Raw genomic sequence first — 26033 nt, 5'->3', positions numbered from 1 at the left:
GCTAGTGGTGAGGTTCTTTCCAGTGTCATTGTTGCTATTTCAAGAAGCCACAGCTTTGAATGTTTGCGGTCAAGCATACTTGACGAAGAAGTTTCAGACCAATTGCTGGAGAAACCGAGCGAGCCTGGACAAGACATCTGAAGTCTAGATGACCTAAAACGATAGCTCGCAATAAAGGGAATGAGACCACGATCAAGCATACTGGAGAAAGTTGAGCTGAGCCGCGGCTCAAACTGCACTTGGCCTACCAGTATCACGTGATTATGATTGCAGACCAGTGCAATATCCACAGCATTTCCCTGGAATTCAAAGAGACGGAATAGAAAACACAAAGATATTGATTGTGGTACACTCCACATAATAATGACTCATATCTACACTACTCGCTGTTTGCCATCGTGCCAGCCGAGAGCATAGGAGGTCGGAGTGAGATCCGATATTTTACAATTTCGGGATCCTCATATTCCGCCATCCACGATGGATCCATGGTGATCTCCCACTGCTTCATACGGCTCATGAGCTGGACTTTGGGATCTTCCAGGGCCTTGTAGAATCTCAGGTCCGCGTCCTTCTTTTCTGGGGTGGCCATCGCGAGCCATTGCTCCATATTATGCTCCCTTGCGACGTCGTCGATCTTCCAAATTCCCAAGGGATCCTCACTGTATCCTCCACGCTGGATGAGCCGCTTGTTCTCGATGGAGAATTCGTTTGTGAAATTGAGCCACTTGTCACGTCGAGCCTTGGCCCAGATATCGAGCAGTGATTCGGGCGCTCGGCCGTTGATCACAGCCGCGAGAGCTCGTCCTAAGGGACCTGCATCCAGGAGCCCCGTCGTCAACCCTAAGCCGCCAATAGGGTTGTTGCTCTGCGAGGATGTCAGTCAGATATGTGCAGACATAACATGGGAAAGCATATCACTTGCATGTGCCGCATCGCCAGCCAGCATCACCCTGCCTTTGCGGAATGTGGCAGCACACCTCTGATGGGGCTTGTACTTATTGAGTTGGACCAGCTCATACTCAACCGGCCAGACGGGGAAGATGTGCTTGTAGTGCTCGTCCAATTCAGCTCGGATCTCCTCGTTTGTTAGGCCGGCCCGTAGACCGAACGCAATACGCCAAAGGTCCTTCTCGGCACCCAGGATGGTGACGACTGCCCAATTCACAGGATCCAGGACAAAGTTTGCGGTCGTAAAGCCGTGCTTGTAGAAGTCATACTTGATATTCGTGGCAACAAAATCTTCTTTTGGCCAGGAGAATCCTTCAAAGGCGATATTGCATAGCTTGCGAACACTTGAGCCAGCGCCATCTGTGCCAATAAGCCAGTCGCAAGTATATCTCGTATGCTCGCTCGTAGCAGGATTGAGGGCTGTGACAGTGACTATGTTGCTTGCCTCATCCTGGGTCACTTCGATGACCTGTTGGTTGAATCTGACTTCGGAATTGTATTTGGTCGTTAAGTGTCTTAACAAGATAGCAGCCAACTGTGGTTGCGGGCAGTTGATTCCTGCTGGGAAAATTTCACCACCTTCTCTCTTGTCGACATATGCTACTCGTTCTTTGTCGACCCAAAATGAAAGACGATCGTTGATGACTGATTCTGCCTTGACATCCTCTAGAGTTCCAGTCTCGAGTAGTTCGGCTTGTGCACATGGCTGATATGCAGATGCCCGAGGCGATTGATCGACTTCATGGTTTCTCTCCAGTATCAGCACCGGTACACCAGCCCTTGCCAGATTAGTCGCGGTGGTCAAGCCGACAGGGCCGCATCCGACAATGATGACCTTACGGTGTTCAACGCCTAGGGAACCCATCGTTTTGAATTTGGATTGAACGGTCTCGGTGCGCTTGCGCTCGTGAAGCAAGTTCTATTAATCGCCAAAAGATCTGGGCCGCCATGAGGGGCTCATGTTAAAGTGTCTCCAGGGTCAAATCCATAACATGGTTGCCCCAAGAAATGCCGAAACGGGCGAATCCCCCCAAATCGCCCCCAAACTCTCCCCACATTCCCCTACCCAATACTCGCATAGTGTACGAGTACTTTAGGTCCTTTGCCGATGGCAACAACGGCAAATACACTTACTCCACCACTTTTGTTCTGGGACTCTCACAGCCATGTGGGGAGTCTACATACCTGTATATATTGCCGTTCCAGGCACTTTCTTGGCCGTGTTGGAGGATATCTAGTACTAGACGCCAGAGCTGTCACGTTCAAGTTCGAATCCGAGATATCGTCACGTCACCATGGGAGAACCAGCGCCAGAGAGATGGCTTGGCGAGCAACATGACTGCCAGTATGATTCAGATCCTCGACAGAACAAAGACTTGGGAGCCTTGTTGAAGAGTCGCAACGTGCTCATCGCCGGAGCTGGTCGAGGCATTGGGCGAGCGACAGCTGAATTTTTCGCTCATACCCAGGCCAAGTCGCTTAGTTTGATGGCGTTGGAAGCTGCAGAGGTTGAGGAAACTGCAGAGCTATGCAAGAAGATCAATCCAAAATTGATGCTCAAGACGGCAGGATTTGATGTCAAGGATTACGCGAAAGTTGAAGAGTTTGTCCAGGATGTCGATAAAGAATTCGGCAGCATTGACGTTCTCTACATGAATGCTGGTAGACCACCTCAGTGGTTGGCGACTCATGAGTCAGACCCGCACATTTGGTGGGACACCGTCGCTGTATCTTTGCAGGGAGCCTTCAACTTCAGCCGAGCGGTGATCCCAATCATGCGTCGAGAAGGTGGAGGAAGGATCGTCTTCACAGCTTCAGCAGGAGCTCATGTTAACAAGGGCATGACGAGCTACATGCTGGGGAAGCTCGGTATGGTCCGATTGGCCGAGTCCTTACATTTTGAGAACAAGGATGCTGGAATCAAGACTTTCGCTATCCACCCTGGTGCGATCAAGACTCGATTCTTCAGCGACTTCAAGGACGCAGCAGAGGGTAATATCAAACCAGGAAGCTATGTTTCGACCTCAGCCGAAGGTGAGAAGAAGTCAGCAGAGACTGCGGTTCACTTTTTTAAAGACGTGACATGGGATACTCCACAAATGGCGGCTGGAATGGTAACTGTCCTAGCCAGTGGACAAATGGACTTCATGTCGGGAAGATATGTTGACTGCTCTATGAAACCCGGAGAATATATCGCCGACAAGGAGAAGATAAAATCGAAAGACCTTCATCGAGTGAAGTTGTTGGTGGACGATGGCTGGTACATACCTTCGGCTGCTCCAGAGTAGTTGATCAGGACGTTGGCCTAGAATTCAACCATAAGAGAGATAATGAAAGAAGAAGGCGGCTACAGACCACTTCATGCTCTGCAAGCCAAACAAACGCAACGACAAAAGCACCTGTACTCCATACATCGATTAAAGCAGAGATAGCCATGGACAGCGTTCGCTGCCACTGTGGAAGAGGCCCGCGCCTAAAATCCCGCTAGAGACGCGCCAAGAGATCGCGCAGCGCGTCACGCGTAAAGTGGTCAGTCCCTCCTTTTGAAGAGGGACTCCTTAACATTGTGTACAGTCAAGAACTCAAGTTCAAATAATCAACACCGCTCACAATGTCGTCGACACCCTCCTCGCGCCGCCGAGGTCATTCTTCGCGCAATTCACAGTCTTCATCTCCTGCACAACAGTCTCAAGCGACCCCCCGCAACTCTAGACAGCCCAATGGAGGTCCTGGAGTCGCATCTTCTTCGCCCCTGTTTTTCCAATCGTCGCCGGTTCGGTCAACACCTGCGCCGCTCTCGCAGTTGGCAAGCGATGGCATGGTAATTAGCTCTCCTCCACAACAAGCATCGGACGTTGGCGACCGAGAAACCACCCCCCGGCCAAGCACCAGGCCGGCTGCAGGTATGGAAGAAAATCCCTTTCTGTGAAGTGGCAGCGCTCTTACCTGTACAGAGTCTTCTCCCGTGCGATATGATCCCAGTTCAAGCCCGGGACGCACTTCAGGTCGCATTCAGTCCGATGTCCCAAGCAGTAGCAGCGGTCTTTTTGTCCGTCAAGACAGACAACCTCGAATTTCCTCTCGACGGGGCGACATTCATTCGGACACATTCGCGTCCTCTCCTGCCAATCGTCGACGTATTTATGTTGGTGAAGATGGCATGCCAGTTCGAGATGGTCAAGATCCACCATCTGAAGCCACCTTCTCAAACCTCAACCCCGATACCTCGGAAGCAGATGCGATGGGAGGAGATTCCACAAGAGTCATCTGGGGCACAAATATCTCCATTGTGGATTCCATGTCCTCCTTCAAGAATTTCCTCTACAACTACGCCAAAAAGTATCGAATGTGGGCTGATGGGGCATCCGAGGAGGAAACCAGAGAACTTGGAGCCGATGCGGATCAGAAAGAATACCTAGAAATGCTTCAGGACATGCGCAAACTAGGTGTCTATGGTCTCAATCTGGATGCCCGCAATCTCAAAGCATACCCTGCAACATTAAAATTATGGCACCAATTGCAAGCCTATCCTCAAGAAATCATCCCATTGATGGATCAGTGCGTCAAAGATGTCATGGTCGAACTTGCGCAGAAAGAAATGCAGGAGCTTCAGAGAGCTCGCAACGGTGCGACAACTTCACGCGCCAGGAACGGCAGCTCAATGCCTCCATTGACCCCATCAGATATGGGCAGTGCAGCGACGCCCGCTGCAACCCCTGCTGCAGATGAGATCCCAGACCTCGTGGAAGAAGCAGAGATCCGACCCTGGAAAGTTCTTCCATTTGGTCTAGATAAGACCGTCAACATGCGAGATTTAGACCCGGCAGATATCGACAAGCTGATCTCTATCAAAGGTCTCGTCATTCGAGCAACTCCAGTGATTCCAGACATGAAAGAAGCGTTCTTCAAATGCACAGTCTGTAATCACACTATGTATGTGTCGATTGATCGAGGCAAGATTGCAGAACCAACACAATGCCCTCGCCCCGCTTGCAAGTCTCGAGACAGCATGGAAATCGTGCACAATCGATGTGTCTTCGCAGATAAGCAAGTCATCAAACTCCAAGAGACACCGGACTCTGTCCCGGACGGCCAGACCCCTCACAGCGTATCTCTTTGCGTCTATGACGAACTGGTTGATGTGTGCAAGGCTGGTGATCGAATCGAAGTCACTGGGATCTTCCGCGGCAACCCCGTCCGTGTGAATCCAAGACAACGCACAGTCAAAGCTCTGTTCAAAACATATGTCGACGTCCTGCACGTTCAGAAAGTCGACAAGCGCAAACTCGGGATTGACGCATCCACCATCGAGCAAGAGCTCTCCGAGCAAGTCGCGGGAGATGCTGAGCAAACCCGTAAGATCACTGCAGAAGAAGAAGCCAGGATACATGAGATAGCGGCTCGAGATGATGTCTACGACATTCTTTCGCGAAGTCTAGCCCCTAGTATCTATGAGCTTGACGATGTCAAGAAGGGTATCCTTCTCCAACTCTTCGGTGGCACAAACAAGTCATTTGAGAAGGGTGGCTCTCCTAAGTATAGAGGCGACATTAACGTCCTTCTCTGTGGTGACCCGTCTACCTCGAAGTCTCAACTCCTACAGTACGTCCACAAGATCGCACCTAGAGGTGTATACACTTCCGGCAAAGGTTCTTCGGCAGTCGGTCTAACGGCGTATGTGACGCGCGACCCGGAATCGCGACAACTCGTCCTCGAGTCCGGTGCGCTCGTGCTCTCCGATGGCGGCGTCTGCTGCATTGACGAGTTCGACAAGATGAACGAGTCGACGCGTTCGGTCCTGCACGAAGTCATGGAACAACAAACCGTGTCCATCGCCAAGGCAGGTATCATCACCACTCTCAACGCCAGAACGAGCATTCTGGCTTCTGCAAACCCGATCGGGAGTAAATACAACCCCAACCTACCTGTGCCGCAAAACATCGACCTTCCACCGACACTGCTCTCGAGATTCGATCTCGTGTATCTCGTGTTGGATCGGATTGATGAGACCAATGATCGCCGCCTCGCAAAGCATCTGGTCGGCATGTACCTGGAAGACACGCCTGAGAATGCATCACGAGAAGAAATTCTGGTACGTGACTAGTCCCCCCATTTACTTCTGTTCCTAGCCATTGTTTTCCTTTTGTGTGATGTCAGACTGCGAATGACAGATGGAGGTCGCGAGCTAACAAATCCTCATGAATAGCCTGTCGAATTCCTCACGGCATACATCTCGTACGCAAGACAGAACATTCACCCTACGCTCACACCCGCTGCCTCCAAGGCCCTTGTCGACGCGTATATCCAGATGCGCTCACTCGGGAGCTCGATCCAAGCCTCAGACCGACGGATCACCGCCACGACGCGACAACTCGAAAGCATGATCCGGCTCAGCGAGGCGCATGCGAAGATGCGGCTCTCCCAGACCGTCACGGAAGCCGACGTCGCAGAGGCCGTGAGACTGATCAAGTCCGCCATCAAAGCCAGCGCGACCGACTCCAGGACCGGCCTGATCGACATGGGCTTGCTTTCCGAAGGGGGCAGCGCCAGTGACAGGCGCAGGAAGGAGGATTTGAAACGCGCCGTGCTGATCGCCATCGACGACGATTCTGGCGTCAGAAGCGGCGGCGTGGCCAGGTACAGTGATCTGTACCGCAAAGTCAGCGAGGGCAGCACCGCCGAGATCGAGGGGTCCGAGTTCCAAGAGGTCCTAAGGTCCCTGGAACAAGAAGGGAAGATCCAGGTTACAGGCGAAGGTGGCCGGAGAAGTATCAGGAGGATCACTGGGATCTGAGCGAAGTCGTCAGCAACTAATAAGTCTTCCACTTGGCCTTTTAGCCCAGTCTGAAATTTCTTCTTGTGCCGTAGCACAGAGAGAGTGTATGATGCAGTTTACGAGGACGACGGGTGACGTGGCGTAGTCAATGAAACAGGGCGGTGGTCACCTTCCTCTGGACTGTTCGTTTCTTTTCGAGGATAAACACGGCGTCATGGGCATTGTTTTGTTAAAGAGAGAAGTGCTCGTCGTACCCTTGAGCATCAGCTGATAAAGTATTTTACCGTACGGGATCTTTACGATATGAGATGTACGAGAAGTTTGTGCCGTCTTTTGTTGCTTTTGAGTGGTTACTGATTTTCGTCTACCTGGCCATACAGCATAAGGAAAATATCTTCGACTCAAAAATGACCGACCACCATGACCCATGTCCTCCTGAGGAGCCTTAGGTACCTAGACTAGAAAGATGTACTCCCGAGAAGTCAAACTGAAAGACTGTGTGGTATCGTGGAACTCGACCAACATAAATGAAACCCAACCATTGTCCTAATACCGAGTTCCCGCCCAATCCACACCCATTTTCCCAACCACCACCACAATTCCAAACCTGACCAACTCTGTAAATAAGCGGGAAATTTACTCCAAGATTGTTCGGAAAATGAATGAACAACGCCTCCAGCAAAGACTTAAGAAAGCAGTCTTTTGCAGACATCAAAAACACAGATCAGGCCGTAAAGTTGTATACTCTGACCTCGCCATCCTCTCCGCCACTGCACATTCGACTATCACTCAACCCGATACAGGTCACTGGTCCTGCATGCCCGGTGAAGGTTCTTTCACACTTGCCCGACCTCGGGTCCCAGACTTTCACCATTCCGTCCTCAGCTCCGGACACAAAGCGCAGCGTATCCGCCGCAATAGTCCACACACCCTCGACGTGCCCAAAGAATTTCCTGATGCACCGACCCGAATGCACGTCCCATAGACGAATGGTCGAGTCAAGTGCCGACGTAAGCATGTACCGTGGTGGCCGAGGTCGATCAGGCTCTGAAGCGAATTGACCTGTGTGGTCGATGCACAGGGACAGCATTTTTTGATTCGCTTTGGTCACGGTAGGGCTTACCGGACTGCCTGGCTCTGAGTCCTCGTCCTGGTCTTGGTCCTCTTCGGCTTCGAACTCGGCCGGCAACGGCAAGACTTGTTGGACCTGACCAACGTGTCCTTCGAAGGTGTGAATACACTTCTTGGTATCTAAGTCCCAGAGTTTGATAGTGCAGTCGTCAGAGGCGGTGAAGATGGTACGTGAAGCAGTGTCGATTTTCACAGAGTTCACCCAATCTTTGTGCCCGCGGAGCGTGAACACTGATCGGTCTTCGAAATTCCACACACGAGCAGTATGGTCCACAGAGCCAGAAACGAGAATGTTGGAGTCAAAGTGCAGCGCAACGACTCCTCCCGAGTGGCCCTGATAGGTGGCGATACATTCTCCAGTGCGCCAATTCCACACCTTTAGCGTCTTGTCCAGACTGCCACTGATAAGTTTGTTGTCGTCAAATTGCAAACATCGGATGCCCATAGTATGACCCGTGAGTGTTCTCAACTCTGTGCCGGTGTCGACGTTCCAGATCTTGATTGTTGAATCATACGAGCCCGTGGCCAAGATGTTATCGCAGAGTTGAAGAGACATCACACCGTTAGAGTGGCCTTTAAGAATCTTGATGCTGCAACGTCCATACTTCCAGTTCGTCCCAACCTTGAACCTGTCTTTGTAAACGTCTTTCCAAGGTCGCGTTCTTTTATGTTCGCCATCACACGACCCTAGAGGAGGCTTCCGCACTGAGACCGGGGAGAGACGGCCATCAGAAGACTTTTCAATGTCGGAGACATCATGGTGGCTTTCGCTGTCCGACACAGAGCTTGGTACAGGACCGTTGTCTGCACTCTGGGATGAACTTGCAGAATGCTCTTCGATCAAGTGAGTGCCGGCGGCACGCAGCTCAATCTGCCTCTTCGTCGCACGCAGCATCTTGCGCTCCAGCAATGGGAGACCCCAACCGCATTTTGTACATTTTCGATCAATATGTTGTTCGCACATCCTATGCCAAACTACATCGTCGTCGGCCAACTGCCTCCACTTGCGAGACACTTGTGCGGCTTTGCACAGCGATGTCGTGTCAAGAAAGCAGAGAATTCGGAAGGCCACTTCTGGAGGCAATGCCGATATGAAGTCGATGCGGATGAGTTTTTGAACGTTTGCGGAAAGGAAAGACAGCTGCGGGAAGCAGCACTGAGCGAGGATGCCTTGCAGCATGAGATTTCGATGTTTCGAGGGTGCAGCAGAGAACAATGACCAGACCTGGACAATGCCCTGACGATCTTCTTGTGAAAGTGCATCTAGATCATGCTGCAACTTGTCCATAGACGGCTCATCTGCTTGCCTGCGACATAGCATATCGGGTCTATGTCTGTAGCAGAACTTGGAATTCGAATCTTTGCTTGCTTCTCCGACTGGCTGGTCAATCTTTCCAAGAGGCGCGTATTGTGAAGGGATATGTTTCGCAAGGAAAGGGGCAACGGTCTGTCGAGCATGCTTCGCAGTGGAAGCTATGGTGATGCTCTTGTCCTTGGAACCGTCGGCCGCATGATCATGGAAATCCTTCTCTTCCGTTGGATTTGGCCGCAATCTCTTCCTGGCCGGCTCTTCCCAGTCTTCCTCGGTCATAGATCGAGGCTGGTGCCTTTCTAGCAGATCGAACGGCATGGTGAATTGGAAGCGGTGTTTATGCACAGGCGTGTTACATATCGGTCGCCTAAATTCTCGTATCGGCTGATCGGACCTTGATCTCGTGTGACCAAGCAGTTCGCAAGGGTGTATAGGCGTGGGCGATGCTTCGGGCGATGGTTAGGGCAAAGGAAGCAGGGTGACGAGAAGAGAGTCGGGGATGGATCGAGGGTCAGGATATGGCAGAGCAGACGTTGCTGGTTCCGAGCGATTGCTCATTCGGTGGCGGTGGGATGGTGCAAGATCAGGGCGAAAAGAGTCTATCGCTCCGGCTGGTCGGCAAACGTCGTCGGTCACGTGCGATGAGGACAGCAGCAGCGGCTCCCATTGGCTCAAGCGGAGTCTGGCCAGGGGTCGATCTGGCTCCGCACATGGACAATCCGCGATGGCATCATTTCGCACGCCATTTCACCATCGTGTTTCTCATCGACAGCCCCTCCAGCCCCCTACAGCACGTCGTCAGCCTCTCTTCGCATTTGTCAGGCGGTGCCGCGGCGCTCACCTCCTGTTCCTGCATCCACCTAAATCAATAGCGGCACTTTTGTTGACATCTCTCCGCATTATTCTGGTGCGGCGCCCCGTCCATTCCGTGCCGAAGACCACATAACGACATCCACTCTCGCGGAGCCAAATATCCGTGCTTTGAAAGGATTGCATTATATTGTATCAGGATCACTACTAGCCTGACGGCACTCACCGCCTCCGGAGCAAGCTTATGGCCCCAGGGATGGCATTTGACACTCGCACCCTCGAACCCTTGCACTGACGCCTAGTTCCTCATTATTCCCTGCCATGGCGCAATCTCCCTACCTTGCCCAGCAGCGTTCTGCCCAACCCTCTCCCTCTCAGTCATTGCACGCCGCTAGCCCTCCGGTCAATATCGAAACAATTGTCTCGTACCTAGTCGCTTCCAAGCGGTCATTGGGCAGCATCCATCTTGTCCATCGAGCCACAAGCATCCTCGCCGAGGCACGTGCTTCGATCGAGTCTACCACCGCGCTTCTCGCGAAGACAACCTACCTGCGTCGGGCGTTGGCTTCACAACTCAAGACTTTGCGTGGGGTCCTGGAGGAGCTGGACTCGGCTGCTCAAGGCATTCAGCACGAATTCGAAACTATAATCCAAGAGTTGGACGATACAGGCGCCAGGCTGCTGCAATGCATCGACTTTTTGAAAGAGACGGCCATCGAGGAAGCCTTCAGGTCCTCCACCGAAGCAGAAGGAAATACAGGTAAGGTCACGCTGCACGATTTCGTGGACGACAATGGCGTGGAACAGATCAAGCATGCCATGAGAGCGGCGATAGATAACGTACAAAACGACCAGCACGAAATAAACCAGTCCATTCAGACCCTTGAAGAGGATCTACAATCGATCAACGACGTCCTGGTCAATCGCGTCAATGACTCGGGTGGTGAAAGTGACCTCAAACAGCCAGTCTCTGCGACCCTGTCGATTCTCGAACACCACGCCAAGGAGATGGCGCAGGGCCTGGAAAGTCTGGTCAAGCACTTCGATCTCTGTGTTACTGCCATCAAGCACACCGAAGGCGGCGGGGAAGCCGTAGTGCAGACCATGAATGCCAATGCCGAAGACCTTCCCGATAAGGTCGGCATGGGCATGGAAGAGCTCCAGGCGGCCGCGCAGCCCATGAACGAAGAAGAACGGACGGAGATGCTCCAAGTTCTTGAGAACGACGCAAATGAGGTCGACGAAGTGGTGATGGAACTCCAGGACCGGCACGCCGAGATGGAAGCCCAACTGGACAGGATTGCACAGTGGCGCGAGCAGCAAGAGATTGTCTACGCCGACGTCACGACCGCGTTCCGCCTCATGGACAAGATCTCGGGTCGGTTATCGGGGTATGTTGCGGAAACGGCACGGCACGCGAGTCGCTGGAATGAAGAGAAGGCCAAGATCGAAGACGGAATAGGCGGCATGGAAGAGTTGTGCGACTACTACGCCAACTTTCTCCACGCCTACGACGGCCTGATTGTCGAGGTGGACCGGCGCAGAGCGGCCAAGAAGGCCATGGAACGTGTCGTCGCGCAGGCCCATGGTCAGCTCGACCAGCTGTACGAATCCGACAGGCAGCTACGTATCAAGTTCCGGGAAAATCTGGGCGAATACCTGCCAGGGGACATCTGGCCTGGCGTGAACGATTTACCCCCACGGTTTGAGATCAACAGGGTGGACGCAGGCTTTGAAGCCAGCGTGCCCGATATACCGAGGCGGACCGTCGATGAGGCCGCGAGAAGATTTAGTAAGGGGCGATCGTGATATATATATATATATATTGAAACCCCTCCTTATACTGCCGCGCTTGGGGACGAAGTGAGCCTACCTGTGAGAGACAGCCATTAGTCGCTAGACACGCAGGTAATGAATGTGATGAATCATGATGAGAACAAGATTTGTGTAATGTGTAGGTACTTTAACAAAAGTGTAATTGTGTGTTTTTCAGCGCTCTCTTTGGATATCATGTGTTCCCCCCCTCCGGTCCAAATACCTTGGTACGTAAATGGAGACGGAAAGGGAACGTGAAAAGACAGACCAGAAAGGTTTCGTCGAGGTTGTTTTCTCGGTTTTATGTAGGAAGTGTCCCCGACATTGGACCGACGAAAAAAACCCAACCATCTGACAACCCCTTTCTCGCCTGCCTCATCGTCATATCAAGTGTTTGTTGGTGTCTTCATGTGTTCTTGCCAGTGATCCGGGATAGAGGTTTTCTTTTTGTGTTCCGACTCTGATCCCAACAAATGGAAAAAACATTGCTTACCTCGGGGTGTACGTGTCCATGGAATCGCGACGCGGAGCGATGGGAACGAATGTCCTGCTCGGTGCGTCGTGGGACCCGTCCTTCTCGACTCCTTTAGTCCGAGACAACACCAACCATGGTTTCCCGATCACGCAGCAAGACTCACTCTCTCTCTCTCTCTCACACACACACACACACCCACTAGCATGTCGAGTCAGGTCTTTGGAGTTGTGGTTTTTCGTGAACTCGTCATCCTCTCTGGCAACTGACGACAGGTCTACCCCCGAAAAAGTAGAAATGAAAAAGTGATGGGCTCATCGCCGTTTCGTAGACTCCTTGACCAATCTCTTCTTCACATTCTTGGGCATCTTGGTCGCTCTCTTCTCCCGCTTCTCCTCCTTCACCTTGCGCTTGTGCTCTCTCTTCTCGTCTTTGTCCTGGAACCGCTTTCCTCGCGGCCGGCCAGTCTCCTCGGACGAGCTCCCGGACTCTCCGCCCGAGTGCTCGTCCCCAGACTCGTCCTGCGAGTGCGACTCGACCCTCTGCAGCGGCGCACCGAAATTCTCGTCCTGGTCGTCGTCGTCATCTTCTTCTTCTTCTTCGTCCGGTGACGCCTCTCGCTGCAGCTCGGCCTTGTCCGGCGCGAGCAGGTCTTTGTACACCAACGCATCGCGTCCCGCGGTCTTCATCGTCTCCGCGTCCTTTTCGGCGTCATAAACCTCATCCAGCGTCTGCGGGATGTACTGTTTCCTAAAAACCTCGTTCTCCACCTCGTCGTCCTCGCCCTCTTTTCTCTCGGCCATGATGCGGTCGAGATCCTTCCTCATCACGTCCATCTGCACGTCGTCCTCGCTCTTGGTCTGGTTCGTGATGAACTCGTAGACCTTCCTGTCGATGAGCACGCTGACGCCCTGCCGCCTGAAGAAGTCGTTGACGTTCTTGATGTCCATCCTCAAAAAGTCGAGACTCCGAGGATGGTCGCCCTCGACGCTCTGGCTCACGTCAATCACCCACGGCTTCCCGCCGTGATAAAGCATGTTGTACTCGCTCAGATCCGCGTGCACGAGCTTGCACACCTGCAGCATGACCCTCATGTACGCGAGGACATCAAGGTAGACGTCACGCCACCTCGCGACCGGGTTGTCGTCCTCGAACTCGACGTCTTTCAGTCTCGGTGCGGCCTTGCCCTTGGAGTCTCCGATAAGGCTCATCCCCAGGACGTGCCTGCGCAGGTACAGCGGCTCGGGACACGGTATGCCGGCCGCGTGGATGCGTTTGAGGTTCCGCATCTCCTTCTCCGCCCAGAGTTTGACCATGGCGCGGTTGTCGCTCTTGTTGAACCCCTTGCGGAAGCGGAACTCGCCGGTGACGTACTTTTCTCGATCCTTGAAGACCAGGATGCTGGTCTTGTACACCTTGATGGCGACGTGGGTGTCGGGCTCGTCTGGATCGTCTGACGCGGCCACGGCGTGGTACACGTTGGCTTCTTTGCCGGTGGAAATCGTGCCGTTGATCTCGGACACGATGCCAGAGTTGATCATCTGGAACAGAATCCGCCGTGTCTTGGGATCCAGGACCTGTTCGGACGTGGCACGGTCGGATTTGTCCTTGCCCTTGGACGGACCCGTGGGCAGCGACTCTGGGCCTTCGATCTTCAGCTTTTTCATGCCATACCCCAGTTCGCCCATGTCGGGCTTGGACGACTTTTGAGGATTTGCCTTGGGATATTGCCATGACGGTACGTTCGGGTTGGCCATGGCATCGTCGAGCCGCCGTTGACGGTTGTATGACTTGGTTAGATCTGAGGGATTGCCAGAGGCGAGATCATCTGGGTCAACCAGTCTATTGGTGTCCACGTCACCATCGTCGTAGTATTCTTCATAATCTTCTCCGTCTTCATCATCATCGTCGTCATTTTCGTCGTCTTCTTGGATGAATTGACCCAGGGCCAGTCTCCGCTGGTGCCCAGTGCCACTGCCGTCTATGTATCCCTGGTTGGGGACGTATGTGTGAGTTGGCGCCTGTCCGTCCGCTACTCCAAGACTTTGATTGTCCGTTATCACGCTGTCAGATGGGTTGGAGGTCGCCATACTGTGTGAATGGACCGTAACGTGTAATGGCAGAATATGAAGTCTTTGATGTTGATCGTATTCGCCACAAAAATTATTCAGAGAAGGTGAAAAATGCCGTCATTTGATGTCATTCCTGTGCCAAGACAATCGACGAGGCTGACGAGGCTGAACGGCAGGGCTGAGACTTCACATGTCAGAGCAAAAGGATGGTGATAGACACCCTCACCGTCAATTCATCCCGACCGCGCCGCTTATCCTACTCGTGGTACTGTACTGTACACTCACTATCTCATCCCGCCTAGCCTATGAGTTAGAGAATGTTTCTCCGCCCGCCTCAGCCTATCAAGAGCGGCAGTACCAGCAATGTGGCCTCGATTCAAGGTGCCAGGTCTGGGGTATTTCGCTGGAACTTCCTCAGCTCTTGATAATACCAAGCCTTCTTTCCATGAGGACTCCAGACCGTCAAACCTGTCTTTCCTTGCAAATATGCGGGCCACTCCTTCGCGAAAAATCCATCGATCTCCAGCTTTTGCAGGCCTCGGATCTCCGCCAATGCCCGAACAACCTCGACATCAGCCCCTCCTCCAAAATGCCCAAATGTCGTCTCTGAATCCCAATACACGTAGATTTGTCGTAGTCCGACACCATCGGCAGCCAGTCTACGGAAAAGCTTGCACCATGGTGGACCCAGATGGTGGCTCGTGGAAGATATCGCCAGCTGGAAAGATTGTCTGCCCAGAATACACGGCATGAACAAAAATTCGAAGCTTGGCCAGATGTTTGATATTTTCCGAACCGATGTTCTCAAGCCACCTCACCGCAAGCGTCGGATCGCTGATCGTGAACTCATTCTGGCTGTAGAAGGCTGGCGAGGCTTGTCGTTCAATGGATTTGGACCCAACAATGTGGATCGTCTGTGCGGCCATGATATGCCCTCTGACAGCTAAGGAACAACGTAGCAGGGGAGTGGACGTCAATAAAGGACAAGCTGGTTCCCGCGATAAGATGAATTCTCTTCTGCTGTTATTTTACAGCGCAGTTCTTTGATGAAAAGAAACAACCGCAGTCTTGACTCAGAGTAAAATGTAGCTTTCACAGATAAGACATACGTAGGGTGAACTTCGAACGGGCAAATGGGTGCTGAACAGGTGGTGTTGGGCACAAACTGATGGGCGAGAACCTATGATCTGGGTTGCTTTGCTGTCCAAGAAGCTGGAAGTCGAAAAGGCTCGAAAACAATCTAATGCTTTCAGCGACATGACCTTGTTCAGCACGTGGTAGAATGATCCGGAGTGGCTTTCTAAAGCCGATCCTCCAGAGGCAACAAGTTTGTTAACTCGGAATAATCAACTAATCGTTTGGACAGCTATCTTGTGTAGCTGGTACTGATGTACTGGTCGTCCCACCGTGGGGCCTCAAGAAGGACTTTTGTACTCTGTATGACCTTTTGATATCGTATGATTTTTGGGGGTCTGTTTCCCGCATCTCAGCATGTACATTTAAGGCAAGCCTCGGCCCACAAGCCTAGCCATCAGGGTCCTCGTGCTTATACGCATCGTCCGCCTTGGTTTAACCGATTGCCATTCTCGTGCACCGTAATGCCTCATCTCGACGTGCCTGGGGCACAGCTCTACTATGAAACCATCGGCAGTGGCCCATTACTACTGTTGATCCCCGGCGGCAATGGATCGGGCGATCTGTGGCGCATTCTCGCCGAGCAGCTCAAATCCCACTTCACCGTGACCATCTACGACAGGCGCGGGTTCTCGCGGAGTCACCTTGTTGGCGCCCAGGATTACGAACACCGCCTTGAAACCGACGCCGACGATGCCAGTCTTTTGATCAGGCATCTCTCCAGCGACGGCGCACCAGCCACTGTCGTTGGCAACAGCTCCGGCGCCATCGTGTCCCTGGAGCTCTTGTGTCGGCATCCGGAGTGCGTCCGCGTCGTGGTCGCACACGAGCCACCCGCCATACGATTTGTCCCAGACTCGGACGAGCTCTGGGCGACGCAGAACGAGATCTACAAGACCTACCGCAAATCAGGAATCGCTCCGGCGCTGGACATGTTTGCCGACATGATCAAGGCCGGAAAGGAGCGAGAGGGCCTCGTCCGCGGGTTTGGTTCGACCGATCCGTACGTGAAGCTCAACACAATCTATTGGTTCGAGCGAGAGTTGTTGGACTATCCGTATCGCCAGTTCGACCTGACGGTGTTGGAGAAGCAAAAGGATCGTCTGCTCTTAGCCAATGGTGCCGATTCGAATAAAGAAGCACTGCAGTTCCGGGCCAACGTTGCGCTGGGGGAGAAGCTGGGATTGGACGTCAAGCTTCTCCCCGCGATGCATATTGGTTTCGCGACGCACCCCAAGGGCTGGGCGCAAGGGCTGCTGGATATCTTGAAGGACAAGAATGACTTTTACGCCAAAGTATAAAACGAGCACTCGGTGATCTGTTGCGGAATTCCGGGTGCACTGGGGCTGCGTGAGTGAGGCTGGTCCCACTTAAATGAGTGCACCCATACTGTAGACAATAGCAAGCGGTACACTCTGATCATCACGGACGAAAACATGCTCCTGGATCGGGTTGTAGTGCAGTCAAATGTGAGATTCCTGGCACCATGCAGACACACACGGGTAATGTCGGTGATGAGACGAAGCACGCCCGACCCATCCGTCCCGACACGGATCCTTCACCCAGCATCGTGTAGTGGGATTCCCCGAGGTCGTTCGTAGACTGCAAGACGGCTTTCTCCCGTTGTAGGAGCCATCACAGAGGCATACTGTAGGAAGAGTCAATCAGTGCACAGCGCCCTCTGACTGATCTTGTGCGCCACCAGATGCCTCACCGAAAGCAGCCGACAGCGGTGCCAAGCTGTTGCGGTGTCTTTGGTTAGTTTTCTCGTGAAGCTCAAAGTACGGACCCTGATTGCCCTGGACTGGCCCGGGTGGATGAAGAAACATCGATCACGCAAACACTAGAAAGCAGAGTGCCGAGGAAAAGGCGGAGGACTCGAGGAGAACTGATGCCGAAACAGGGTCCCGAAGTCACCCTCACCGAGATTTTGGCGGGGAGGTACCTCGTACAAGGCGAGAGAACAGCCTGGCCGGCGGCAGCTGAGGCCCGCAAACACATACCGGGCCACTTATTGTGGAGCAGATTGTGGTAGACACCGGGAGTCGCTGTCCAGTCGGCATTCGCAACGGAAAAGAAGTAGGTACCTAGGTACAAATTTGCAGGCCAAGTGGATCGTCAGGCACAAACCACCGACGCTCCAGATCAGCATCTCAATTTCGTTCTAGACAGAGAATGTACGTGGTCACGCGGTGTGTAGACATCTTGTAGCCAGACGCAGTGAGACGGAAGAAGGCAATTTCCCACCGTAGAAAGATGCAAGACTGACCTCTGCTCGTACCGTAAGTGGTGCATTCGTCCCTATATGGCGCTCCCTCTTCTCTGTTCTCTTTTGCGATGTACAGTACACACACCGACTCTGTCCACGAGAGAGCAGGAACTCGTAGTGTTCATTGCCGTACACCGTACACCGTACACTCATGGACACGATCACAATGCGCTGGCATCTTCATCGCTGCCCGACCGCCTTTGCATTCTTTCCACCAGCAAAACCCATCGCAATGCAGCATTCCTCTTTCTCCCACATACATACCACCGTACACTCCATCCATGCACCGTATTGAACCTTTCCGCCTCTGAGAGTGGCCGTCTGTCACGTTATATTCAACTACCGAGTCCGAGGCCAGCAAGAACCCTGTACGAACCCCTCGCAGCCCTCGCACATACCGTCAACAGGGACTCAGTAGACAAGCCACCTCAGGTCGCGTACTGTACTGTACATCCTATCACGAGTCCACCGACACCTGGCACAGTCTTGACCGTCGCAGCAATCGTCGAGCTTACCTGCTTCGACCGTGTCTTTCCCTGATTCGGACACACCCTTCTCCGCCCGTCCAGGGCGGCACGAGGAGCCGTCTCAGAAAGAGAGGTGCTCCCCCTGGACAAGGGTATACACTGTACGGAGTGCAGAGTAGCCAAATGGCATCATACGACTGGACCCCTTGATCCAGGCACGAAGACTCGGAGGGTCCTACGCTCACTCCTTGGGCCTAGCGAGCACCAGCCCTGCCTGTTCCCACCGCCACGTTTGGGCACTTCACGGCTAGTGAAGCTGCTCCCCTGTCAATCACTTGGGCCTAACTTGGTTCCCCGACCACTTGGAAAAGGCCGTGCACAAAAAACTCATCCAGACCTCCCTTCACACCCTTTTTTCTGCCTGTAAAAAACCCTGGGGTCACGAGTCACCAGGCTGACGGGACGGATCGACCTACAATATTTCCTCGCTATGTCCCTGTCTGCCGACGCCAAACTTGGACTTTGACACTTCCGAGCAATTCTCTTCTCTGCTCTCATTCGCACGAAGGTGCGCTCTCCGTCCGGGCCTTGCCTAGGGGTTGTTTGGACAGGGACCATGCGCTGTTCTTCTGCTCGCCCATGGTGGTGATGGGACACACATCCCCCGACGGCCATGAGTATATATCGTCACGGGCATTTCAGCCTACTTCAGCGCCGCCATACCACCCACCACCCCTTTTATGAGGACCTTTTTTCCTTCCTCTGTCTTCCTCTCTCACTCTCTCTCCTTCCCGCAGTACTTTCTCTTTTTCTTTCTTTTGCGACTGGTATTCGCACCTACTCGCGCAGCCACCGTAAACCGGTGCGCGTGGCCTCCTCCACTTTCACGACGCAACTTCAGTCAGCCGCGCCATGGCGCACATGACCCTTCCCTTGCACCGTCCGCTGGTCGAGTCAAAAAGGGGGTCGCCGCCTCTGCGCAATCTTCTTCTTTTTTTTTCCATCTGTCTCGATTGCATTTCTCGACATGCGTCTGGCACTGATTATTCTGTCCCTGTCATGCGCATCACCGAACGAGGCTGAAGACACTTGTACCCGCGCGCCGCGCCGCACCGGACCGGATCAACCTATCCTCGTTACGGACACCCACCCTCCAAAGGGGCCAACCTCACTAGCCCTTACCTGCACCATGTCGCGTACTTTTGGACTTGGAAAGATCGAACACTTAATCATTATTAGCTACGCAACAGAAGGCGTGTGTCTGTTTGCTGAGGATGGGGACTGCACAACCACAGTCGATTTCACCTCGGCGTCGTCGAGTGGCTTACGGATCACTTTACGCACCAGATCTACATCGCTTGTCGGCCTGTCGTGAGATGGCCCCCAGCCCTCGATGCCGGTCGATCTTATCGATATCGATAACCAGATCGTGCATTATGGTTACCACACCATTGATTGTACGAGGACAACATCGCTTCCACCACGTTTCATCAGTGGATGCACCTGGCCCAGAACAACTATGTCGGGGTCCACGCTTCAACCCCTGCTCACCATCAATCGATATCGTATGGTGGCGCCAATGTTGCGTCGACGGACTAGACTAGTTCGTCGACCAGGTCGTGAATAGATTGATGCATTTGTCATTGATCCCCGAGAGATGGTCTATCATCGTGGTCACGGTTGTCACCACCACCACCACCACCACCACCACCATCATCATCATCACAAGTCGCCCGTACCCTCCTCGTCTTCAAACCGATTCAACCGGACTCAACGACTCTTCGCCCCTTTCATACCCACCTGTGACACACCCGATGCGTAGTCTAGGCATTATGCACCACCTTACAACATGCCACGGATGCTCATCGCTGCTCATTCATTACCTTGTACGGCGACACGTCAACAAAAACAAATCAACAACACACGGGCACACACACACACACACACACACACACACACACACACACACACACACACACACACACACACACACACACACACACACAACACAACACAAACCCACACAATTACCACGGACAAATCGTTCAACATCTACGTCCCCCGAGTACTCCTCACTCCAAAGGACGTCTGAAACGGGGCGAAGAGAATCCGGTTTCTTCAAAATCGCCCCGTCGTCCTCTCAACATACCTTCATACAGTGAGTGTTACATGACCTCTGCCCCGAATACATTTGGTCTACGAAAATCCCCTCGCTACTACGCTACCACGCTACCTGCACCAGAAAAAGAGGAACAACTTGAGAGATCCAAAATATTCAATGGAACGGCAATTTTATGACTATCAACAAGAAAGAGAGAAAGAGTCGTTGTCGAGACTGAGGGAATACTGTCGACACCTCATTGCTACAACAAAGCCTCCTCCTCCTCCTCCCCTCGACACCTCCCAAATTCCTTACAATCAAAGGCCGTAAAAACTTGTCCAGTGCCATCCATCAATCACGAAAAGACATGCAACCATGAACCCATCAACTCGGTTATGCGTCAATTCGTCGCAACCAAATTCCCCCCATGTCCGCAATCTGCATCAGCTCAAGGTGCCAGGCCATAATGTCAGTGAACCGCAAGGATCCTCTGCACAAGCCACCATGCCACAAGAGCCACGACTTTCGGAGGAGAGAGAAGACCGTTACCAAAATACTCCAAATTTTTTGAAAAGGGCTGAAAACTTTGTTCGCTGAGGTCGCAACTGCGGGTCACATCTTGAAATGATCCTCGGTCGCAAAAGCAAGTACAGGAAGAAACCCCCGCTACTCTCGAAAAACTTTTCTTGCATCGGATCGCTGCCACCGTTCCTCCGGTCGTCGGTACCGATGTTCTAAACCCATTCCTCGGAACCTGATTCTTGCAGATTCCTATCGTCGACGTTGTTGGCCGATCTGGTGCTGAAAATCAAGAATCGCATCTATTAACAATGTAGAAAATGATACCATGCCAGGACGCCGTTTGGGACGAAGAAAGTGTCGTCCAATCCTGGGAATGCTGAAACGAATTGTCTCGGCGCTAAAGGAACATCAAACAAATCACAAATTTGCGAGGTCGAGTTCGAGACGTCCGCCCGCTCTGTTCGAAATCGGGTGTCCGCGAAGAACCAGCTGTCGGAGTAGCGGACGTCTCGTCGAAAAGATTGATTTCAAATGGGTCGACATTGCTCAACACAGCGAGGCTCAAGCCAAGACGGTAAGAACGCTCTGAAGCTAGTGGGAGCCACGATCAGCCTCGAATTGCTGTTGGTGTCGGCGTTTCACTCATCAAAGTATGTTGAGAAGAAGAGTGATAGGGATAGCCGAAAGACACGGGTGACTGAGACCGAGAACCATAAAATGGGCCTTGCGAAGGCGGTCGACCAAAGTAAGTGCCGTTCGAATTTGCTGACAACGCAGGTGATGAACTCCGAGGTGGCGTGGGAGTCGACGACCCAGACGAATTTGCGGATCGAGAACTACCATCGGCACTCAGATCCGACGCAGACGCAGAGTCGGCAGCTCCATCAACCAGCCTCAGGGCAGCGGCTTTCAGAGGTTCACCGTGCTTACTTGTTCCGGCTGTCCCAAACTACAAAACGAATTAGCCTCAATGTGTTTTGACACTGGTGCCATCCGCTTGACTCATATTCGGTGTACCTACAAAACAGAATTTCTTTTCCACGAGTTCCTTCATCGCGAGATCTTGATAGGATTCAGAGGTAAGTGTTGGTTTCTCTGTCACCAGAGCAGCCGGCTTTGATGTCATAGGAGCAACCGCCGGAGCATTCGAAGAAGCTCCATTGATCGAACCATTGACGCCAGTGTCATGCTTGGGTGGAGCGATGGCGACGCTCTTCATATGAGTGCTCGCAGGAACTTCGTGGGAAGAAGACCGCTTTGTATCTGCCCTCGAAGTCGTCAAGCCGGAAAATTCACCCAAGGCCGCCAAAGCCGAGCTTTTAGCGGCGCTCAGCGAAGAGTTGAAATCGTACCTGTTCCCGAATGCTTGTCCATTACTGGCCTTGCGGCGAGATGGTGCATCCGAGACCAGGTCGCCTTTCGATCTGGGACTCCTCAGCTTGAGTTTGGGTTCACCCATGAGTGCACTGGCTGATTGATAGCCGAAGCTATCGAAACCATTTGTGAAGTCGTCGAATGAAGACGGCAAGCGATTGGTTCGTCCAGACGAGGTAGGAGGTGATTGTCGTGTCCGAGGCAGCGCAGTTATAGGTCTGGCGCCTAAGGTGGGCAAGCTGTGCTGCTGGACCTTGGACTTCTTCACAAAGTCAACCTGATAGTTGAGCGAGAAGTTGTTGTCCCAGAAGTCCTGACCATTGACAGTGTAACGAACACAGAAGAACAGTGTCCGGTTCTCCAGGTTCGCTTGGTCTATCAACCTTATGCTGAAGTTGAAGCGATCGAGGCCATCACTGGTAGGTTTTCGACGGACGTCGTGGTTGAAATCGGCCACGACCTCCGAAGTGGTTTTCCAATAATCGAATGTAAATCGAGCGACAACCTGCTTGTGGAACGAAAGATTCTGAACAGCAACGGTGCCGATCAGGCTCTTATTATCAGATGACAGGAATATCCGCTCGACGAATACGACTTGCGACTTCCTCGCCGGATTGTTCTCATCGAAATTTCGTAACCGAAGATCCCACTCATAAGCATTGGCACGGGGTCGGGCACTAGCCTCGTCGGAACCAAAAGGAAATTCCGACTCGCTTTCATAGGTCTCGACTGGCGAAGACCCGGCACTGACGGCGAGCGGTCGATCGACTTGCAGGAAATGTCGCACATGTTCAAGGTGGGAGTCAAAATGGACTGCCTTGGAGTACGTTGGCGTCCCTGGCATGCTCGAAGGCCGCCGTCTCGATGATGGCCTTAAAGCTGGACGAACCAGTTCGCCAGACTTCTTCCGGACCATCGGTGGACGGTGTGTTGACCGACTGTCACTATCACTATCATCGGACTCTGGTTGAGAGATGCTTGGGGGAGTGGACGGTTTGACAGGCTCGAAGACTATATTTGAGTCCGTCGATGACCGCGAATGAGAAATCTTCCTCGCCTCTTGTGATAAGGGTGGGCGTCTGACAGCTGAGTTATCTGATGCGCCTCGGTCGTCAACCTGAGGATCAGTAGTCTCTGGTTTGTCATTCTTTTGTCGTGTAGGTGAGCCTGTTTTCCTTTGTTCTAGTGACCTGATGGCAGCTTGCAATGCTTCCAGGTTGCCCAGTTCCAGATCCCTCGGGCGCCCTCGTGACTCAGATTCTTCATCGTCACTCGAGTTGTGAGAGGAATCGGGAGGAGAGATGGTCATCCCGGCGGGTATCAGCGAGTTGCTTGCAGGAGGAGGCGACTGGCGGATGCTGCCATAGGGATCTAAAATCCCATTCTCTTCATATGACTCGCCATTGTAAAGGACATCGTTGTGTGCGTCGTTCAGTGACGGACTTCTTCGATGCTTGGTGAGATACGTTGATGACCCGCTGGATCGAGGAAGGTTGGGCCTTCCGGAGGTAGCCGGCAGGTCCGGAGAGAGGAATTGTCCTTTGATGTATGAATGAGACCTGCTCGGGGTAGGACTGGATTGGTTTGAGGAAGCCGGCGACTGGTGGGTAGGAGGTGTGTAAGGCATTCGGTCGGCTGCGAGGTCTCTCAAACCCAAACCGGGAGCTGCAAAATTGAGCGCGCTACGAGGCTCATCAAGAGCAGCCCGAGGAGGCTGAATGCAGGTTTGCGGGGAGGACGGTGGTCTGTTATACACAATGAGTTGTTAGTAGTCGGTCAAAGCATTGTGGACAATAATGATAGTTTCGTGGTCGGAGCGGTGTAGGCGGAGAAACGAGACATGAAGGTCTAACAAAGATCGTCGACCGTGTTGTCAGAGCGCAGCCACGCTCGATCTAACTGTGCCCGTGTGCCGCTCCACTCGAGACTCGTGGAAATTGCAGAGAAGCCAGGACTTCGGATGTGAAGAGGAAGGTACTTACAGTGCGAGAGGAAGCAGCAATGAAGCTGTCACCTGTAGATGGACAAAAGTCTCTACTCCGGATGCAGGCCGGAGGTGGTGTTTGTGGGTATCGTTTTTACGAGTGCAGGGAGCACAGGTCGAGTCGAAATCACGCCACGGGACCAGAGATCAACCGTACAGCGATCAGTCGAACCTCGCGGGTTGCTGCACGTTCAGGGCCGGCAACCGGACTATGTTCGTAGATGCGTAGGACAACAGGCCAGTGCGGTAACAATGGTCTCTGGTGTCAAATTATGTTGGATCTGTTTCCGGGAATCCTTTGTTGCTGAGAAATGATCCCAGGCTGATCCGGAAACGCTTGCTAATCGGTGACCGACTTCTGAAAACTGCCAATTCCCTGTTGATTGTTCCAATTCCCGCTCTTTCCTCTTCTGAGATATCGTAACAACCAGGCCGGCAGATGCCTCGAGAGTAGGGAGGAGAACGGCGAGGGAGGTAGGGGAGGTGAGGTGAGGATATGGGATTGATAGAGGAGAGAGACAATTTTGGTGGAACAGTCGGCCAAGGAAAAGCTGGCGAGCCCAAGGAAGGTGTTGAGGTGAGAGCGGGCCAAAGTAGGCAGGTAGGTGGGATCTGCGCTGGACACTGGACGCTGGCCTGAGGATCGGGCGGGCGACGAGGGTGAGAGTGTGGGCTGAGGGCGCGGCTCGAGCGCAGAGGCGAAGAAGGAGAAGACGATAGGGACAAGGGTGCGATGCAGCTAAGAAGTGGGCAGTCTGGTGGCGCAAGGATCAAGCGTCAAGAGCAAACTCTGTGTCGGGCGACACCATCCATGCGGCTAAGGCGATAGTTGGGAAGACTAATGGCGGGACGACCAGGGAGTTAGTTTGGATGAGACTTTCCGTTCCTGTGGCGAGAGATAGCGACTGATCCCAACTGATGAGCAGTTGAGGAGTCCGACGACAGCCAGGGAAGTGTGAATTAAAACCTCAAACGCGTGCGGGAGTCAACGGAAAACCGTGATGGAGGTGAAGCATCAAGTAATACAATGGTAATGAAGAGCACCAGGAAACCGGCTTCCGGTCTAGACCTCAGACCACAGACAGATACAGGGCCTGTTGCTTCGGAATAATCTACAATGTTGTGTGTACAGACTCCATAGGCAGGGATTATCAATTTATTCACCACTTTACAGCACCACGCCTCCGCCATACCCCGCCGTGGTCGACTGCTGAAAACGAACAAAGATCCCCGAAGAGGGTTGACATGGGGTGGCGGGCAGCGCCGGAGAGATTTGACTGATGGGAAGGGCGAGAGGGATAGACGGTCACAGTCTCCAGACACGTATTGTAGTGGTTAGAGCGCGGACCGCAGACTGCAGAGGAGAGAGGGCCGCACGGGGAAGCGAGGGACCATTATTGAACCGAAAGCAGGCATTCTTGAAACAGACAGCTTACTGTTCGTTATCGAACGTGGACTCGAAATTACTCAGCATAGAAAACACCGTGGATGTCGAGTGAGGTGTTTTTGCAGGTGTTCTGATCGTGCATGCGCGTTACGGATATTTTCTCAAGCCCTTCGACACCCTCAGCGACCAAAGTATAAGACGAACCGGTGCAACCGTTATCCGGGAGACGTCGGATGGACGAAGGAAAAGTACAAGTATTGTACCTGTTGGGTCGCCGGTACCTCTGGCGTCACCATCCAGCCGTGATTACCTCATGTCCTCAGCCCCTAAAGGAACCTAAAGTGACTCTCCCAGGCTCTAGCGGGCCCCTAACCCCCCTAACCCCCCTACCCTCAGGCTGCCTGCCAGGAATTCCAGGCCTTGGGCGCTGGTTGCCGGGCGCTTGGAGACTGTTCCCCG

The 26033-nt window shown here is 53.0% G+C and overlaps 9 protein-coding genes across 9 annotated transcripts; 4 read left to right on the top strand and 5 right to left on the bottom strand.

Annotated features, from left to right (window-relative positions):
* Positions 1–379: 379 nt before the first annotated feature.
* On the bottom strand, positions 380–1813 carry PV08_07655 (uncharacterized protein; the record flags this gene model as incomplete). The annotated part of the gene is made up of 2 exons (XM_016381984.1): positions 380–865; positions 902–1813. The coding sequence occupies 2 exons, from the start codon at positions 1811–1813 to the stop codon at positions 380–382; spliced, it is 1398 nt and encodes a 465-aa protein (XP_016235086.1).
* Positions 1814–2243: 430 nt separating this feature from the next.
* On the top strand, positions 2244–3236 carry PV08_07654 (uncharacterized protein; the record flags this gene model as incomplete). The annotated part of the gene is made up of 1 exon (XM_016381983.1): positions 2244–3236. One exon carries the CDS (start codon positions 2244–2246, stop codon positions 3234–3236), a length of 993 nt encoding a protein of 330 aa, XP_016235085.1.
* A 323-nt stretch (positions 3237–3559) lies between these two features.
* On the top strand, positions 3560–6742 carry PV08_07653 (uncharacterized protein; the record flags this gene model as incomplete). Its single annotated transcript, XM_016381982.1, has 3 exons — positions 3560–3851; positions 3903–6040; positions 6155–6742. 3 exons carry the CDS (start codon positions 3560–3562, stop codon positions 6740–6742), a joined length of 3018 nt encoding a protein of 1005 aa, XP_016235084.1.
* A 706-nt stretch (positions 6743–7448) lies between these two features.
* PV08_07652 (uncharacterized protein) lies at positions 7449–9485 on the bottom strand (the record flags this gene model as incomplete). Its single annotated transcript, XM_016381981.1, has 1 exon — positions 7449–9485. The coding sequence occupies one exon, from the start codon at positions 9483–9485 to the stop codon at positions 7449–7451; it is 2037 nt and encodes a 678-aa protein (XP_016235083.1).
* Positions 9486–10298: 813 nt separating this feature from the next.
* Positions 10299–11786, top strand: PV08_07651 (uncharacterized protein; the record flags this gene model as incomplete). The annotated part of the gene is made up of 1 exon (XM_016381980.1): positions 10299–11786. The coding sequence occupies one exon, from the start codon at positions 10299–10301 to the stop codon at positions 11784–11786; it is 1488 nt and encodes a 495-aa protein (XP_016235082.1).
* Positions 11787–12578: 792 nt separating this feature from the next.
* Positions 12579–14354, bottom strand: PV08_07650 (uncharacterized protein; the record flags this gene model as incomplete). The annotated part of the gene is made up of 1 exon (XM_016381979.1): positions 12579–14354. One exon carries the CDS (start codon positions 14352–14354, stop codon positions 12579–12581), a length of 1776 nt encoding a protein of 591 aa, XP_016235081.1.
* Positions 14355–14712: 358 nt separating this feature from the next.
* On the bottom strand, positions 14713–15262 carry PV08_07649 (uncharacterized protein; the record flags this gene model as incomplete). The annotated part of the gene is made up of 2 exons (XM_016381978.1): positions 14713–15054; positions 15155–15262. The coding sequence occupies 2 exons, from the start codon at positions 15260–15262 to the stop codon at positions 14713–14715; spliced, it is 450 nt and encodes a 149-aa protein (XP_016235080.1).
* Positions 15263–15934: 672 nt separating this feature from the next.
* On the top strand, positions 15935–16771 carry PV08_07648 (uncharacterized protein; the record flags this gene model as incomplete). The annotated part of the gene is made up of 1 exon (XM_016381977.1): positions 15935–16771. One exon carries the CDS (start codon positions 15935–15937, stop codon positions 16769–16771), a length of 837 nt encoding a protein of 278 aa, XP_016235079.1.
* A 4665-nt stretch (positions 16772–21436) lies between these two features.
* On the bottom strand, positions 21437–23830 carry PV08_07647 (uncharacterized protein; the record flags this gene model as incomplete). The annotated part of the gene is made up of 2 exons (XM_016381976.1): positions 21437–21778; positions 21851–23830. The coding sequence occupies 2 exons, from the start codon at positions 23828–23830 to the stop codon at positions 21437–21439; spliced, it is 2322 nt and encodes a 773-aa protein (XP_016235078.1).
* Between the last annotated feature and the right edge of the window lie 2203 nt (positions 23831–26033).

This window comes from Exophiala spinifera, assembly GCF_000836115.1.
Source record: "Exophiala spinifera strain CBS 89968 unplaced genomic scaffold supercont1.5, whole genome shotgun sequence".
NCBI lineage: Eukaryota > Fungi > Ascomycota > Eurotiomycetes > Chaetothyriales > Herpotrichiellaceae > Exophiala > Exophiala spinifera.
This window is presented reverse-complemented; position numbering and strand designations above follow the sequence as displayed.